The 17,242-nt window shown below is 38.4% G+C and overlaps 1 protein-coding gene across 2 annotated transcripts in view; it reads right to left on the reverse strand.

The window, feature by feature from the left end:
* col13a1 (collagen, type XIII, alpha 1) overlaps window positions 1–17,242 on the reverse strand; it is a 118,579-nt gene that overhangs the window by 41,899 nt on the left and 59,438 nt on the right. For both annotated transcript variants that reach the window (XM_029450478.1, XM_029450477.1), the window contains exons 5-12: window positions 12,434–12,484; window positions 10,150–10,185; window positions 8,881–8,907; window positions 8,579–8,605; window positions 6,915–6,941; window positions 6,788–6,814; window positions 6,336–6,362; window positions 2,627–2,689 (exon numbers count right to left, since the gene is read on the reverse strand). In XM_029450478.1, coding sequence (XP_029306338.1) covers window positions 2,627–2,689; window positions 6,336–6,362; window positions 6,788–6,814; window positions 6,915–6,941; window positions 8,579–8,605; window positions 8,881–8,907; window positions 10,150–10,185; window positions 12,434–12,484 — 285 coding nt within the window. The remainder of the gene's footprint in view (window positions 1–2,626; window positions 2,690–6,335; window positions 6,363–6,787; window positions 6,815–6,914; window positions 6,942–8,578; window positions 8,606–8,880; window positions 8,908–10,149; window positions 10,186–12,433; window positions 12,485–17,242) is intronic.

The following is a 17,242-nucleotide window of genomic DNA, read 5'->3' on the forward strand; positions in this document are numbered from 1 at the left end:
CAGTTAGAGATCATAGAAGATATGTCATTTTTGACATAGATCATTCCTGCAGCTTCTTTGAAATATACCGCTAATCTGTGTATATTTATTCTGAAGACCCACTGACAGCCAGAACCCTGGGAATTATCTCAAACCATAGCCAAGACTAAACAAAATCAAATAAAGGAAATTTACAATGAGCACAGGATATGAAGATAATAAATACACCTGGCTGAAATAAATCTGTCTGGCTGCTACTCATCCTGAATCTGCTTCTCCTTTGTTTTAAGCTAAACTAATTTCCGCTACTCATGTTTTGGAACTCATAAAATCAATTTGTTGATTGCTATAAGTCAATATTTTATAGAAAAGACACCTCCATATGGAAGTATGCATTATCATAGAGGGCAACAAGTTTGCATAGCATGACATTTAATGCAATGTGCTACAGTACATGATTTATTTGCCCATGTGGTCCGACTTAGAGAAGTTCCTAACACAAAGCGTTGGCCTTACTTCAGTCACTCAGCAATCACTGTGTTATTGTAGGAGAACCCACATGTACAGTAGCTCAGGACCAGGGAGTGCTGCCAAGCCTCTATTCTAAGATAATGGAGAACATATCCATCCATATTATATTCATATTTTATCATTCCTCCTCTGTGCTGCAGTGCAGAAAACTGTCCAGATATGATGTACTGTGTGTCTCTGGACATGTTAGGCTTTTCTCAGGGGTTATACACACTGTTATGAGTAGAGTGCAGCTGCCAATAACTGATAACAAAATGTGCTGTTCCGCACAATTTGATCACATGAAAGAACAATCTAGAAGGAATTCTATTCTCATCCTGATGGAAAGCCCATTATATCAGATGGTTAAAAGTGGTTGGCTGATATCTGATACCATAGAGGGGCAATATGAACTGTGTACAATATGTAAAGTCCATCTTGTGTTTTCAATGTATGACAGCAACTAATGCTGATGCCAACCAGGCCAACCTGTGCCAGAGTACCAAATGACCCACAGGGCAGTACCCGGAGGCTCCTTCACACACAGCTCCGTCTAGTGTTGTAGGAACTGATGGGCTGCAGGACATGTAATAACTTTGCATGTCTCTTTGAATGAGTCAACATATATGGTAAAGAAATGGTAATGTGATCAGTTACAGTTTAACCTTTACTTTGTATTTTCCTATGTGAGTATATTCATAGATTTCATTATGTTCAAAAGAAAATAGTTTATGTAAAATATTATTTAAACATTACAAAATCAGTTATTTTCAGCACATTAAGAGACATAATCTATGTATTTTTTCAAAGTACAAATTGGTGATGACGATTTACGTTCAGAGACAACATTCAGTGCCAAAGTGTGGCGGAAAGTAAGAGTGATGGAGGGGCTGGGTGCCCGACTCATGTCAAAGGACTTTGTGTCCATCCATCCATCCATCGTCTACCGCTTATCCGGGATCGGGTCGCGGGGGCAGCAGCTCCAGTAATAGAATAGGTGTATCATTTATAATGTATAATGTTTGTGTTTGTCTATTTTATTTTTTACAGTAACTAGGACCTTTCCTAACCCTAGTTTTTTGTTGTTGTTGCCATAACTCTTTTCTTAAAGTTCAACATACCATCATTTCTATGCATAGATATTGTAGTAATATATAAACCAAGATTTTGGAGAATCATCAATATCAACGTTCTTGACTGACGTTGTATTAGCAAAATGTGTTTTGGAAAAAAGGTAATGCTGCATGAATTATGTTTTCCTGTATATATTTGCCATAATGTTCATATTGAACTAATCTGCAAAATATTCACTGTGAACTTTTATTTGTTTTGTATTTCTTTTATATCTGCACCTGGTCACTACATCATTTTATTGAGCTAAAACCAGTTGGTTAAATGGGCACCAATTAAATGTCAGCAAATTAATCACTGGGAGTTGATGTAGATGTTCCCATGCTGCATTGCAGGAAATGTAGGCTGCCATTTTTGTGACTTCACTTTTGCCAATTATTTTTCAGTCTCTTTTGAGTCCTACAATTTTATGTAATACTTGGTCACTAAACATAAATCATTTTAAAGAGAGATTGTCCGAAGCAAACACTGTTTGTCTTTTCTTTGTGCTTTGCAATGAATGCAACACTACTGTGTTGAACCTGAATGTTGCCGCTGAAGGTAGATCACTAGTGCATATTAAATACATGTCATGGCATTTGAAGGAGAAACGACGGCCTGTATAAAGATGCAAGGATTGTATGTTTTTCAGGATTTTGTTATCTACTTTGTTTGTATTTTTATTATTTTCTTGCCATTGGCTACCTCCACTAAAAACCACCCTGAATACTTTTAACTACCATTCATTTTATTTAAGATTAAAGAAAAGCTTTAGGCAAAACATAGCAATTTGTTGTTTGTTGGAAACCAGGAAAAATGCAGCATTTTTATTTGATTTCCTGTCACGCATCATTGACAGAAAAGCTTTGAACATGACTAGACATTCAGAAGCAGTAGCAGCCAAAAGTTGGTTAATTACAGCATGACGGCGGAGGAGGGTTGGGGAGGTTTTGACGACGGATGATGGCGGTTGGCATCCAGGGCGGGCAGAGAGTAGGGGGCAAGAAGGGGGCAGAGAGAATAGTACCTTTAGGCGTTTTAGGATTAGAGGGCTTATTGAGGGCATGTTGCGCACGGTGATGGGCAACATCTGCCGGGGGGAGTCACAAAGCACATGTGGCCAGCGGTGAACAAAGGTCACAGGGCAAAGGTCACCAGGAGGCCAGATAAAGGAAACAGTGTAGAACCAGGAGAACGAGGAAAGAAGGGGGGAGGGATATGGAGGAAAAAGAGAAATAGAACATCAGAGTGAAAAGTAAGTAAATGGAAGGGAAAAGGAGAGAAAAAAGGAAACAAGGTTGAAGAAAGGAAAGACAAAAAAAGGCACCAGCACAGCAAACTATGGGCTTGGAGTGACAAAGGGGATGGTTGATATACTGTAATGTGTCTTTATTTCAAAAGAATGTGAAAGCTTTCAAATGTCTGAGATACTGACAGTCTGTTGGTTGCAAATCATCAAGCATCCTCTATTCAGGATTTATGTGCATCAATGTCCCCATTAATAGTAAGCCAGGCCCTTAGATTGCAGCTGAGCAGAGGTGGGCGCCAGTCTTGCCACAAAGAGAGTACAGCAGTACAGTTACAGTGCACATCCAGACTTACTGTGGCCAACTGTCCAACACAGGGCTGTACAATACGCCGCTTCTGTTGAGATGACCAGCATTATGAGATACAAGTTTAGGACAGGACGGTACAGGTATGATCCCGCTGATAGCTACATTTCCCCGCTGACACCAAGTACAACCAGCTGCTTGCAACGTGCCTACTTTTTACATAGTGTACATATTTCCACTTTTTGTTTTTATTATACGCAACCTTGAAGTAAAGACAACCTTCACCCAATAGCTAAAACCCAAAAAAGAAGTATTCACTACTCTTTAATACTTGTACATATTTCTAGCATAATACGTCTTGGAACATACTTCTTTTCATTGTGTGGTCAGTCACACTATTTTTAAGTAGATCAGTTGAAAGCCAAAAATATCAATAGTACTATTTCTATGGAAATATATACAGAATGTTATGAGTAAATATAAGTAGGGGGATACATGTAATAAGTAGGCAAGTGTGCTGCTTTGTCCCTCACCATTTCCAGCTATCCACCACAACATGTTTAAATGTCAAGAGCCGCCAATATTAAAGCAAAATCATGTAATGATATTAAAATGATATTGTCCAATTGCGTTTAAGTTATGTATGGACAAAAATGTAATTCAGATTTTCATATTCTTTCTTTATTTCTTTGAACATTTAAGTAAAATTAAAAACCCAATGAAAAATATATTTATTTGTGTTTTTTCCTGTTGATCTAAAATAGTTCAAATGGTAGTTTATTATAAACAGGGTAGGGGCAATAAGCTGTAGCTTCATCATACGCCATAACCCAATGTTATACTGTTTTCTCCTGTACCATTTGTCTGAAGTAATTTCCCTGATTTTGGTGTTTGTCATTTATTTTTCAATTTCAAATTGCAGTTCATTACTTATTTGAATTTGAATTTTTATTTTTGTAATTTACATCTTAATTAAATTCACAGATTACATTTTAATATTGGCATCCCATTGCTTTGGAAGTACGCATATTAACCTTAATTCCAGTAACAATTCAAACAGATACTAACTTCATATGAGTAACATTTTTTTAATCTATTTTTTAAAGATATATGTTTTATGAGTTGAACAAAGTCAGTAGCAACCTCGTCACCACATTGATCTTTTTTCTCTCTTTTGGTTGGTTGCCGAGGGTTGAGGAATGCCTTGGCTCTAGGGCAATGGCTCTCTTTGCGGCACGACTTGGTGACACACCCACTGCGGATAATCTATCTGGGTGTTTGATGGCACCCACAAACCTTCAACATCAGAGCCTGACTGGAGCGCAAGGCAGCCAGGGTTTTCAGAGGAAGATCCTGCACAAAGTGGCCCTACACACCAGGGGAGCGGTCATTTCAGTCAGTGTTGGTAATGATGGCAACAAGCCACTATCTAACCACACAAGTAGTGAGTCATGTCTCCTGAATTCTGAAGAAGACTTCCGTTTAAAGGAATAGCTCAAACTACTTGTTTCTTTGCTTTCAGAGAGTGAGCTATTCACGTGGATATCATCTCACGTCTTTGTGTTAAGTACAGAGCTCCAGTCAACATATGGTTAGCCTAGCTTATAGATACTGGAAGAGGCTAGCCTGGTCTGTGCATAGTGAGAGAAACAATGCCGACCAACACTTCTAACACCTACTTAATCTCATGATGTCCTTTTGGTTTAGGTTTTATGTGAACAGAAATGTATGTAGTACTTTTTGGTTTAGACATAGTGGGCATTATGCATTTAATGAAAAGAGAAAAATTATTCCGCCAAGAAATTGTTCCAAAACTTGACTACCCCGGTCTTTGTGTGGGTGTTAAACAAAACAGTTAAACAGTCAGCTTTATATTTGCTGTTAGGTTTCTTTATCCAAGCCAGGCTAGCTGTTTCCCACTACTTCTAGTATTTATACTAAGCTAGGCTAACTGCATCCTGAACCCTAACCCTACTCGCACAGATATGAGATTGATATCAAACTTCTCACTCTCAGAAATAAAGAAAATTAGCATATTTCCTTGAACAATTAAATATTATTTTAACAGTGGGGCTGCTGCTGAAATACACATTACACAAAAACACAAGAAATATTTGCTGATCTTGCTGGCTTTGTTCTTAACACTGAACATGTTACCTCCACCTACAGTAACCCCCCAACCCCCTAGGGTCTCACTACAGGATTGATGCCTGGAGTGTGAGCAGACACTGGGAATGGACCTCCCATGCACCCTGCTGCAGGGGGCTCTGAAAAGTGTATGAAAAACAAATTCAACAGGCAAGCTTGTTAGAAATAACTGGGACTGGGCTTCTTCCAGGCGAAAGACATCAATCCAAAATCCTCCTTCTTCCACTGAACTCCCCATTCTGAGTTGTATGTAGCCTGAAACATTTACTGTTCAGAGTTTGCTGCTATTGGTTACAGACATAGGTGTTTGTCTTTGATGCATTATATCCCAACCAGACTGGGATAGCCCTTTTTATATGATTGATATCATGATAAGATGATGCATTATTGATAACAACTCATAAAACAAGTTCATCTTCGTACTGTTATTACTGAAGGGCTTTTAAATAAGGTAGCAAATGGCATGGCAATGGCAAAGCACGCCAAAAAAAAGAACTTTGATCATCTTAGCAGGAGCAGTTTAATAACTGAAAGGTTGAATTACGCTGGAAATGGACTTTGTTATCTGAAAAATCCCCCTTTACACAAGAGACTCTTATTCTTGGCACCACACACAAGGGCTCTTATCACATAGTGCTCCAGCAGGCCGCCGGTAATTGCCTTGTTTTCGCTCAACAAGCCAAACCCCAGAGACGTCAGCCAAAGAACTGCAGAGCTCAGCATGTGCTACCCATCATTGTGCTACTAGCCATTTGTCTGTCCAGCTTCTGTAGTCATTTCGTTTTTCTTCTTCCAACTTCACTTTTCTATTCTGCCTTGACATTATGAAACTGTACATACATGTTGACCTGTGAGAGATGTATGTTACACGCTGTAGGACAACAATAGAGGTTCAGTTTGTCAATATTAACATTTATATTGCAATATATAGGCAGCTAATAATCATCTCTGGTTTTTAGAATAATCACTGATGATGAAGTGCTTTTTGTGAAACAGTAATGTGAAATAATTAATGTTTAAAAAATGTTTTCATACCCGGTGTGTGTAGTCTCCACATACACCCTGGAAAGAACAGAAAAAAGTTCCATCAGAAAAAAGACTCCTCTTGTACAAATTGATATCAGAAAGTCTGTGTTACAAACTGAAAGCAATACCTTTAAAAAAAGGTTTTACCGGGCAAGGAGGGTTTAACAACAACAAGCTTTCTTCTTGCATTTTGGGAAATGTAGTGTTTTATAACTTGTCCCATACTAGGGATTAAAAGTCAGGATATCTCGACGTCTGCTGCTTCTACTTTAAACTTTTTTTAACCCTCTCTTGTGAACTTTATGGAAGTACAATGCTCATTTGCTTGAGTACCTCTTTCACAGTAAATAAACAATAACAGTTCAGTAAGTTATCTGAATACTTCTTCCACCACTGCTGGCTGGTAAACTACTAGATGAGTTACTAGCCAAATGGTCAAACTACTGCAAACCATGCCTCACCTTGTCCCCTTTGGGTCCAGGCTCCCCCTAGGAAAAAGCAAAAACACAGGTGATGAGTGGTTAAGCAGTTAGCTTGAAAGAGTACAGGTTATTATGTCAGGAATGATATCAGACTTTAGAAACTTACTAGGAGTCCTTTAGGACCACGCTGACCCTGAAAGACAACAGCAAATCAGTGTGAAATGTGATGATGAGCAAACATCTGCAGCTCCACAAACAATTCAACATGACTCAACACAAATGCTTGCAAGGAACATGAGTGAAATGAGTAAATATGTCATGGTATCAATCAAACTGATGAATAAGCTGTTACATGAGTCTATTCCAATTACTTGTTATGGGCAAAGGCCCTCAGTTTGACTTCCCACCAGGCCCTGGGGTGTGCCCCGGGTTGTAAGTAGCTGTCAGAGCTCAGCGACTGGTTGATTAATGAACTCAGGGAGAGGGCCCAGTAGGACACATCCAGTGCACCCCATGCTGGTGACCCCGCAGGTTCAGCAGCTCCAAAGTCACTTTGTGAAGGCAACAGCATCTCTATACATTTACCAGGCAACCCCTCAAAGCCCCTTTTAATAGCTCCTGACATTCGTCAGGAAGGAGACTAAAAAACAGGAGCTCATTATGGGGCCATTAATCAACATTAAAAAAAAATTAAACAGTATCCAACCCACTTGGCCTCCTGGAAATGTTGTCGTTTGTACTGGCATAGAGTTCACCGGAGCTGTCCCCCTGCTTCAAAAAACAAACCCATCTGACCGAGAGGCATAGGAGAAGCTACTGGAAGCAGCAATGGGCGTGAAAAAGCCTTAACCTTAGCTGGACTACACTAAAATGACCTACAACACATCATCAGTCAATTGGAACAGAGGTCTTTTATACTGCAAATCTGTATTGAAGCTGGAAATGAGACGAGAACAATCCAAAGTGGTGGGTCAAAGGTCCAGTTGAACTCCAACAGTCAGATCGAGAATAACATTCTTGCTTTGTTTTCTTGTACGTCACCATACCTTGACCTCTATGGTATGGTTAAGTGTACAGAACGATGATGGCAAATAAACGTCATCATTAAGGTTAGACAACTCAATTACTTGTTTAAGATAAGGGAAAGATTGTGGTTAAGTCTTTGTTTTTTAAAGAGGAATTTTAGATGAGATAGAACACAAACTCTGACCTCCACACCTTTATTTCCCACCTTAAGGACATAAAGGACACACTACTTCCTGCATTGAAACTGAACATTGATTTACGAACAAAACTAAAATGGATGATTTCAAAAACCTGACCCTGCCTTACCTGCAACATGATGTTCATTGTATGGCTAATAAAAATCAAGTGATTTAGGGATATACAATGTTACTGGTGAAGTGAATGCTTGAGGCATTAAATGTGCCCCAGTAAGCACAGTATAAAATCCCTCAGTGCCAATTTCAGAGTTTTACCTGCTAACCCTGATTGAAAGTATGAGTGGGGCTAACAGCTCCCATCTGACTTGGCCTTTTCCCCACTGCATATAATACACTGTGAGCCCATTACTGTGTGGCATAAATCAGGCCGCCACTCTGTTTTTCCTATAGCTTTGTGGGTTCAAAATAAACAGACAGCCAAAGTGACCTTAGCAGCAAAACAAGATTCAATGCAATTATTTAATATTTACTTTGGCTTATTCGTGTAAACTTCATGTAACATGCCCAAAATAAATTTCCAAGGTGTTATGGGCTCAAATGAATGCTTGACTTGTGGTAATGGCATTATAGTGAAACTATGTTTATGACAAATGTAAGGAATGCTTACCATATCTCCCTTCTGTCCGTTCTGTCCCTGCGTGAACATTAAAACAGTGAGTGCAGGTGGTATAATCATTAAATCAATCCAAACAGATACCTCTACTTGATTTCCTTGGAAGACACTCTTAGTTTAACCCCACTCTATAATAGCAGTAATGACACTTATAGATATTTTATTACAATAATGACCATAATCATTCTTAGCTTAATTATGCTCATTATCATCACATAGTGCTGGCTTCTAGGCACTAAAGAAGCATTCAATTACTCAGTTATTTCACTTTCTGACAAGCACTTCGGGAAACTCACAGGCTTGCCATCCAACCCAATTGGACCCTAGGATAAAAGAAGAGAAGGAAATGTTTGAGTGAATATGGAGATCGGTGATTGCATCACAAATGACTGCACCAACAGCTGGTCCCATTACAACATTAGTTGGAAAACCAGTTATTTGCAAGTGCTTGCTCAATACATAGCAATAAAGGTCAAATGCAAAGGTGGAGTCAGTGTAGTTTAATTAAGTAATGTTGGCAGTAAATTGAAATTTAGGTTACGATTTGCGTTTAAAGTAACAACATAAATGTTTTTTCTTTCTTTACAAAGTGCACTTTAGAGTCAATAAGATTCCCTAAAGCCTTCTGTGTTTGTTTGTTAACCCATAACAAAATATGTGTGAGTGCCTGAGTGAATGTTGCTTTCCAGGACTGTGTATGACTGCGACACGACTACATCAACATGTCGCTCTGCTCCAAAACAGGTTGCAGCTTGAGAAGAGATAAAGCTCCATTAAAGTGATCAAACTGTTTGTTTGTGTCTTTGTCAGTTAGCTTGTGTGCACACAGTGACACAGATACAATGGTTAGCAAGCTCATAAACTTTAGAAAAATGAAATAAATGTAATAGATGACAATATTTTCAGACAGAATCGATGTCATAAAACATACAGTACCACAGCAGTGGTAAATATGAATGTATTTTAGAATTATATTATTTCTTCAGTATGATGAACAACTTATGTATTACTTCTAACTAAGCACGTAAACAAGAGGTAATAATTAGTCATTGTGTGTCATTTGGCAGGTGATTCAGTGTTGAGCAGAAACTGTTCACTAAGAAGGTAATCAGAATCAGTCATTAGCAGATGATCAATGCACTCACAATCTCTTATCACTTTATATTCAATAGTTATTCACAAACAACTAGTCAACTATTTATTAGTCAGCAGTCAGGTCATGATTTGTTACTTTCTTGTTTTATGTTAACAAGTAATTATTTTGTTTCCTGTAATTACGCATTGCTATCTTTTGCTTTTCTTTTTTGCTTGACTTCCTTTAAACTGTAAATGGAACCTTTATGTTCCCGAGAGATCGTAGCCAAAGGCGAATAGAATTGTGTAGAGAAAGCAAAGCTTATACTGTAGTAGAGCATATAGATGTCATTGGTGCCATTATTCTATAATAATGACAATAAGAGTCATTACATTGTGCAATCGACTTTTACTTCATAATGATAAGTTAAAGCAATAAACTTGTCTCTTGCCAAGTTAAGTAAAATCTTAAAAGCACAGTCATGACTTACTGGAAAGCCTGGAAATCCTCTTGTTCCAGGTTGTCCCTGAAGAGAAACAGAAAAACAATCATGTGTTTGTTGTACTTCTGACAGGCTGACACAATCTGCTGGAAGCAGTTCAGTGAGTGAAGATACATTTCTCTCCTGCTGTCCCTCCACTACACTGAGGTATTTGAGATGTACTGAAATTGATTTTGACGCGAGGAGTGATACTGAAGACAGTTACAGGAAGGTGAATGTTACTCATGACACAGATTGTCTGGAAGCAGATGTTACATGGAGCTTTGGATGGTTTCTGTCCCCAGAGATGATCTGCCTTGTCAAAAAAAAATGGCAACGACATGGATTCATGTTTTTTTTATACAAGATTGTATAACTTAACAAAGTAATAACTCAAAGTCTAAGGTTTATTTTAAATGTCTCAAAGTCCAGTGAGCAAGCTCCAGGAACCCTGTGGTTACAAGTCATGAAAAAAAGGGTAGTGAGTGAAAGTTGCACGTCACACTAGTGAATTAAGATTTTTCTTAGTACTATATAATATATATATATATATATATATATATATATATATATATATATATATATATAATATAATACTAGTACTATTTCAAAGATCAAGTATGAACTTTCACACTCAACTCTTTACATTTATTTCCTGATTAAAAGCTCCAAAAGAAGGTTAGCAAGTTGACCTTGAGGAAAAAAAAAGAAGCATTATTAAACTACAATTTCCAACATCAGAAATTAGTTTTCATGCTAAACATTTATTTTACACATCCTAAAAATTGCTCCTTCCGTAATGAAAACCGTGAGATGAAGCTGAAAGTAGTTGATAAGCCAAATATGTGAACCTTATAAGTTTGTTTCTGTTTTGGCAAAATACTATTTCAAAGGTCAAGAATTAATTTTTATGCTCAACTTTTAGGCCAACACAAATAAGGAAGAAGACCATGAGATGAGAATAAGTGGAACTTGAGTTAAGATTTTTTTGTGCAAACAGGAAAGATACGTTCTAAAAGTGTTCCCTCCGACGATGAAGACCGAGAGATGCAGCTGAAGCTCTTGGAAAAGTTCCCCATGAGGTAAGTTTATATCTGTTTTGGCAAAATACTATTCCTAAAGTCAAGATAAAACTTTCAGGCTCAAATCTTCCAAATCAGTCAACACGCATGAGTTCTTAATCTAAAGAAAAATGTAAAAGATCCATCTGGTTATGAAGACCATGAGTCGAGGTTGAAAGCTTCAGAAAAAGTTGAAATGTTAACTTTCACACTCATTGAATTTCAAACTGGTATGGAAATGCATATTCATGCAAAAAAGCATTATTTTATTTGGTTTCTTCCATGCATTTAGGAAGTCTTTGTACATGTGCTATGTCACAAGTGGAGAGATTTTTTCTCGCAGTGGAAAACATCGCCTATGCTGTCAGTTTCTCTCATTTTCCTTCCCTCGCTATTAAATTAACTCCCTTGTTCTTTCTAAGGTCACGACTGGAGTCTCTCATGTCAATCTCACCTGCTGTGGGAAACTAGCTTCTAAGTGTTTCTGACTTACTGGCCCTCTAAATTCAGGACTTGGCTCCTACTGCACAGAAACTTCCTCCACAGCCTGCTATTCATTATAAACGCCTATTACCATCTAGGAGGAGTGGGCACACACAGGTATATATTGTAAGAACCAACAATTAGAAGAACAGATGTGTTAACACTTAAGTTGGCTAGACCCTAAAGCCATCTATTTTTCAAGGCATATTATCCTGCTTTTTAGGCCACATTGTTCACCTGAAAACTAAAAAGGAGAAGAAAAAGAAACACTTTACTAATTTGGCCTCATGCCAAGAGAATTTGGCTCATGACAATAGGATCCATTAAAGTGTCAGTGTAACTAACATTGACCCCAGTTGGAGCAGGATGAAGTTTCTTGCTTTGCTTCCTGATAAAGCAAGCATGACTAATGATCCAATATTTGGTCAAATCACAGTTCCTTAAATAATGCTGCTGCTTCCACACAGTCTGTAATTATATATCATTATTTTTTCATTTGTGGTGCATTCACATGCTTGGCTGAGATAACATAAACCTGAGCCAGGACCCCACGAGCCTGGAAAGAACAAGTCTCTCCAATTATCTGGTTTATTCAATGTTACCAACAAGTCTATTGGTGTTTAAGAACCTAATGTGTTAAGCAGAGGTCTACTAAAATGGTAGCTAATAAAAAAGCTTGGCATCCAGGCAGGCAGCTCCAATTCAAGATAAAAGGTTTATTATGCGTAAGGAGAGGTGAAGACACTTACAGGAGGTCCTCTTGGGCCAATGATAGACAGACCTGGCTCGCCTGGTGCTCCCTATAGACAGATAGAAAGAAAGGAAGAAAAAGGAAGATATTATTAGAGAAATTGAGGATATTGATGCATTCATCCAAAGGTAAATAGCTATAGTGGGGGCAAATCCATCTTTGAGCATCTGTTCAACACACGCTGTTTCTAATTCAGACACATGAATATCTCCTTTCAGACAACCATGGAGGACATGCATAGACATGTAAAGCTCTGGTCACACTATAAAGCTCCACAGTAAAGTTGATCTATATTATCTTGTGAATAAGGAAGTCTTATAAGCTTGGTGACGTCACTATTTATAAGAGTGAGTTGGTTAACTTATTTAGCTAGCGAGCTATGTAACTGCTAACATGCTAGCCAGCCGGGAACATGCTTTGACTATTTCTTCACAATGGCTCTCCAAGATAGTTGACTTTTTATTGTCAGTTAGCAAGTCAGCTAGCTTTGTTGCTTACCAAACAATAAGCTAAAGGGGCATTCCACCAATGTTACACACCAAAGTCAGTTCTTCATGAGTTATAGGTGGAAGCTGTTCTATAATGGCTTCTGTGACTTTGAAGTCTAAGAAAATAACCCAGATGATGTAATAGTGATGTAATCAGGTTTATCTCACTTTGGGCTTAGAGACTACAAATGTATGAGCCAGCGTTACAATCTGGCGGTTACGGAATGTGAAAGATTGGCACAGAGTCTAAATTATGAGAAATATCACATCCGGAAACTTTAGAGTTTAACCCATAAAAGGGATTAAAGTCAGGATATCTCAGCCTTTGCTACATCACTTTCGATCAAAGTCTAACTTGCGTTGCCCCTGCGAGCAAAATCTCTGCTTGCAGCGATTCTAATTTATCCTTCTTTGATTTCAGTCCAGAATGTTGCTAAAATGTTTACTGTTTTAAATACATGTAGCATCAGGCCTCAAGTATTCCTTTGACTATCACAGACAAACTAAAAAGAGGGTTCATGTCATCTAAGGCTGTTCTCAGTTACTTCATTGGTTTTCTACAGCTTTAGTAAATTAGACAAGTGAAGATCTACAGATACACTGGAGAGATTGGATTACTTTGGTAACAAGGTCAAGGTAACAAGGCAAAGCTAGAATCACAACAAAAACCAGGACCCACACAAAACCATGCATATCCTGTGGAATGAAATGCACACAAAACTATGTGGATCTCATTTCCTTCTAAATTAAATGGTCTCGAGCCCATAAAGACTATCCATCTGTTGTGGTTCTTTTATAAAAACCAATCCTTCATGCCTTCCTGTTTTTTGTCTCAGCCCGGCTCAGTTTGCCAGTCTCTTGCCCCAAACACCCTCCCACAAAACCATCAGAAGTCATTTATTTGAAGAGTGGAGTGTTCTGGAAAAGCTTTTCTTCACTTATTCTCTTTATGACTGCCTCACTCTTCCTTTCTTGGGGAAGATGCTTCCTTTTAAGAGATGATCTACAGCCAAGTGTGCTGTGTATAATTCCTGTATTTCTTCATCCTCTCTGTCCCGGCAGCTACTCTAAGAGACTAACACACATGGGATGAATCATGATCGCACTGTTAGAAATAGTTCCCTGCCTAGCAATAAAGAGGAAATCAATAGATTATGTTGGCTGCGGATCTGTAGAGCAATCCAAAAAGCCACCTCTACATTGTCGGCTTGTCAGGTTACTGTTTCTGTTCTCTCACAAGTCAAGGCTGAAACTACTTTTGTTTTGGCTGACTGACAATATAAAAGATGCTTGGCTAAAAACCACATTTGTCATTGTGATATGACAGTCAAGAATGTGCTGAGTTTCCCTTTTCGTTGCACGATCGGCCCTGCATATCACACATCACGTTGTATTTGATGAGAAGAAAATGTGTAAATCTGTTGTTTCTGGCTTTTACATAGCTGATAGATGGATGTTATGGTTGTTTTAACAGTTTTTAAGAGGGTTCAAATTAATTTGCAACATGGTGAAACGGGAGACAACTTATTTGACTTATGTTTGACACCTCGGGGCTGCGAAACACAGTGAGGACACAGCATCTCGCCATGGCAAACATGTGAGCAAACAGTTGCCTCGTTACATCCTGCAGACACAGACCAACATTATCGTCCCATTATAGTGTTGTTAAGTTATTGTTCATATGAAAAATATTTATTGATGCTCAACATTTTGGGAGGCATGGTCAGTGAGCACAGAGAAAGTGACCGAATGTATTTCCAGAAATGTTCAGCTTGTACTTTAAAGCCCTATGGAGTTTTCTTGTTGACAAAGTTTCTGTTTTCCTTCAGTGTTTCTCACCAGACACATAGTATGAATACTGTAGGCCCAACACACATGTAGAGTGCTTAGCAAGCATTTGTAAACTATGTTTATTAGCTAGCAGTTGTCATCTTCCCTTATTCTTTTGCTTATTGCTGCCTCTTTTGACATGTCGCTGCCACCTGTTGATCAGTAGAATAGTGTGAAACCATTGGTGTGCATCATGTACGTGCATATAGAACCAATAAAACACAGACTTGCTCCACAGGGTACCTTTAGGTTTTTCCTGTAAGCAGCTGTGCATTCATGAGACTTCATGTTACTGCCACATCTGAGTTCATTTTCAGCGATGAACTCGAAATCCATCAAATACTCAATGTGGGTAGAGTCCATTACATTGATGTGAATACAAGTGATCATTTAGATTTTTATGTTCCTGTGCTGCTGACATTGACAGATTTACTGCATGTTGACTGTCTCTGTTGACACACTTTTGCAATTCCTGAAGTCAAGTGGGAGATATCGGAGCCTACAGTAAATTTTGTCTTATGTGTAATTTCCACCTTGAGGCCAATATCAATCTTTGCTCTCCCAGCTGGCCGCTTATATTTATGGTAACTTCTACACAACAGAGAGCCAAGATTTAATGATGGTGCAATGTACCAGTAACAACATTTATTTATCTCAATATGTAACTCTATTCATTCTCAGTATTCTTTGAGAATCTCCTCACGTACGCTGCAATGGACTCAATAAACGTTTCCCCACTTTCTTTGGGGAGTCTTAAATTTGAACTTTCAGACTCTTATGTGACAAATCATTACTATTGTGTTTCATGGTGTAAAGAGTTCAGGTAATACAACCAGGGTGGGAAACCATTAACAGAATGGGACCCTCATGCTGTTTGAAAATGCAGACCTGAGTCCCTGATATAAATCACATGCTACCTGTTCACACAATACAGTGCACACATCTGCACTTATACCCACAAACAAATCACATTTAAGCAGCCTGCTTATATTGCACTGTTCTGCAACTCATCCTGATCGTGCTGATGCAAGCAGACTGGTTTGACAAAAGTGACAAAAGACACCAAATCAAAGCCAAAACTTAAAGGACAGAGTTGCAGTTTGTCTCTGACTGCTAAATTGCTACATTTATAATAAGTAATCTTGCTAATAGCACACGGTCCTAAACTTACCTTCATCCCTGCTTGTCCTTTTAAGCCCTGGGATCAGTCACAGCAGACACAGTTGCATGCAAAAAGGTGTGAAGGGAGGAGAGAGACACAAAAGAGAGAGGAACCAGTGTTAGAGACATGGAGAGGGTTCGAGGCATGCAGCATCCTCAGGACTAGTGATGGAGAGGTGGAGTAAGAACTAGGCGAGCTACTGCATGTGTAAGTAAAGAGCCAAGTGGAAACAAAAGGCCTCTGTGTGCTTCAAACAAAGCTACTGGCAGAACATCTAACCGCATCTGACTCATCATTTCTGAAGGTGGAATCAGGGAGCCAAATATTCATTTAGCTAGTTAGCTGGGTAATTTGATGATATAAATCGTCAAAACTATACAAAAAAAGACTATACAAAGATAAGCTTGACCATGTGGTTATTTTATATAGACTATTTTTTTAATGAAGACAGAAAACACGTTGTATCGTAATATATATTGCTATCGCGATATGAAATGACTGATATCGTGATGGAGGATTTTGTTCATATCGCCTAACACTACTTTTGTAACTTTTTGAAACAGATAATAACCGATAAGTATTCACCCCCATTTTATGCAGCTTTTTCATTCCTCGTACAGCGACTCTCATTTCTTATCTTGAATGCTTTTAAGGAGAGACTGTCCAAATGTTATCCACAAATACGTTATTATTACAAAGAAAAATTAAAGAGACATAGTTCTTGGTGAAACTTTTGCCATTAGATTTGGTCTGACAGCATTTTGTACTTCAGTACCTTGTTTGTTTGAAGCAAACTGAGGTGTTAAGGATTGCAGCATACAGTAAGTGCAGCTGCAGGACAGACTTGTCTAACTGACTCCGTGATACAGCACATCTGAGTAAAGCTGAAACACGTCACTTCACTAAACTTCCTTTGAGAAGAGGCATGAGGGAAATAATTTTAGTAACATGTCAGTTCAACATGACTGGCTCTTCATTTAAAATGAGACAACCACCTTTGGATATAATGGACTTTGGGTAATTACATGTTCATTGTCATCAATTGTACACTCATAGTACCCACAGTGTAAAAGCTGTTTCCAAGGCCTTTCTGGCTCCTTTGAATATAAATAAAGGATATCTGCTGTGAACATCCAAGATCAGCCAGTATTGACATAAACAAAAAATCAAATGATAGTCTGATAATCAAACACTGAATTGATTTCAAACTGTGAAAATTCTTAGCTAGTTAAGGGGCCTGTGAGCTGTGGAGACCATAGTGTCATACGAGAAAAAAAAACATATCCAGTGTTAAATAATACATACATGGGGCACGGCTAAAATTGTT

Source organism: Cottoperca gobio, chromosome 15 (genome assembly GCF_900634415.1).
Source record: "Cottoperca gobio chromosome 15, fCotGob3.1, whole genome shotgun sequence".
In the NCBI taxonomy this organism is placed as follows: domain Eukaryota; kingdom Metazoa; phylum Chordata; class Actinopteri; order Perciformes; family Bovichtidae; genus Cottoperca; species Cottoperca gobio.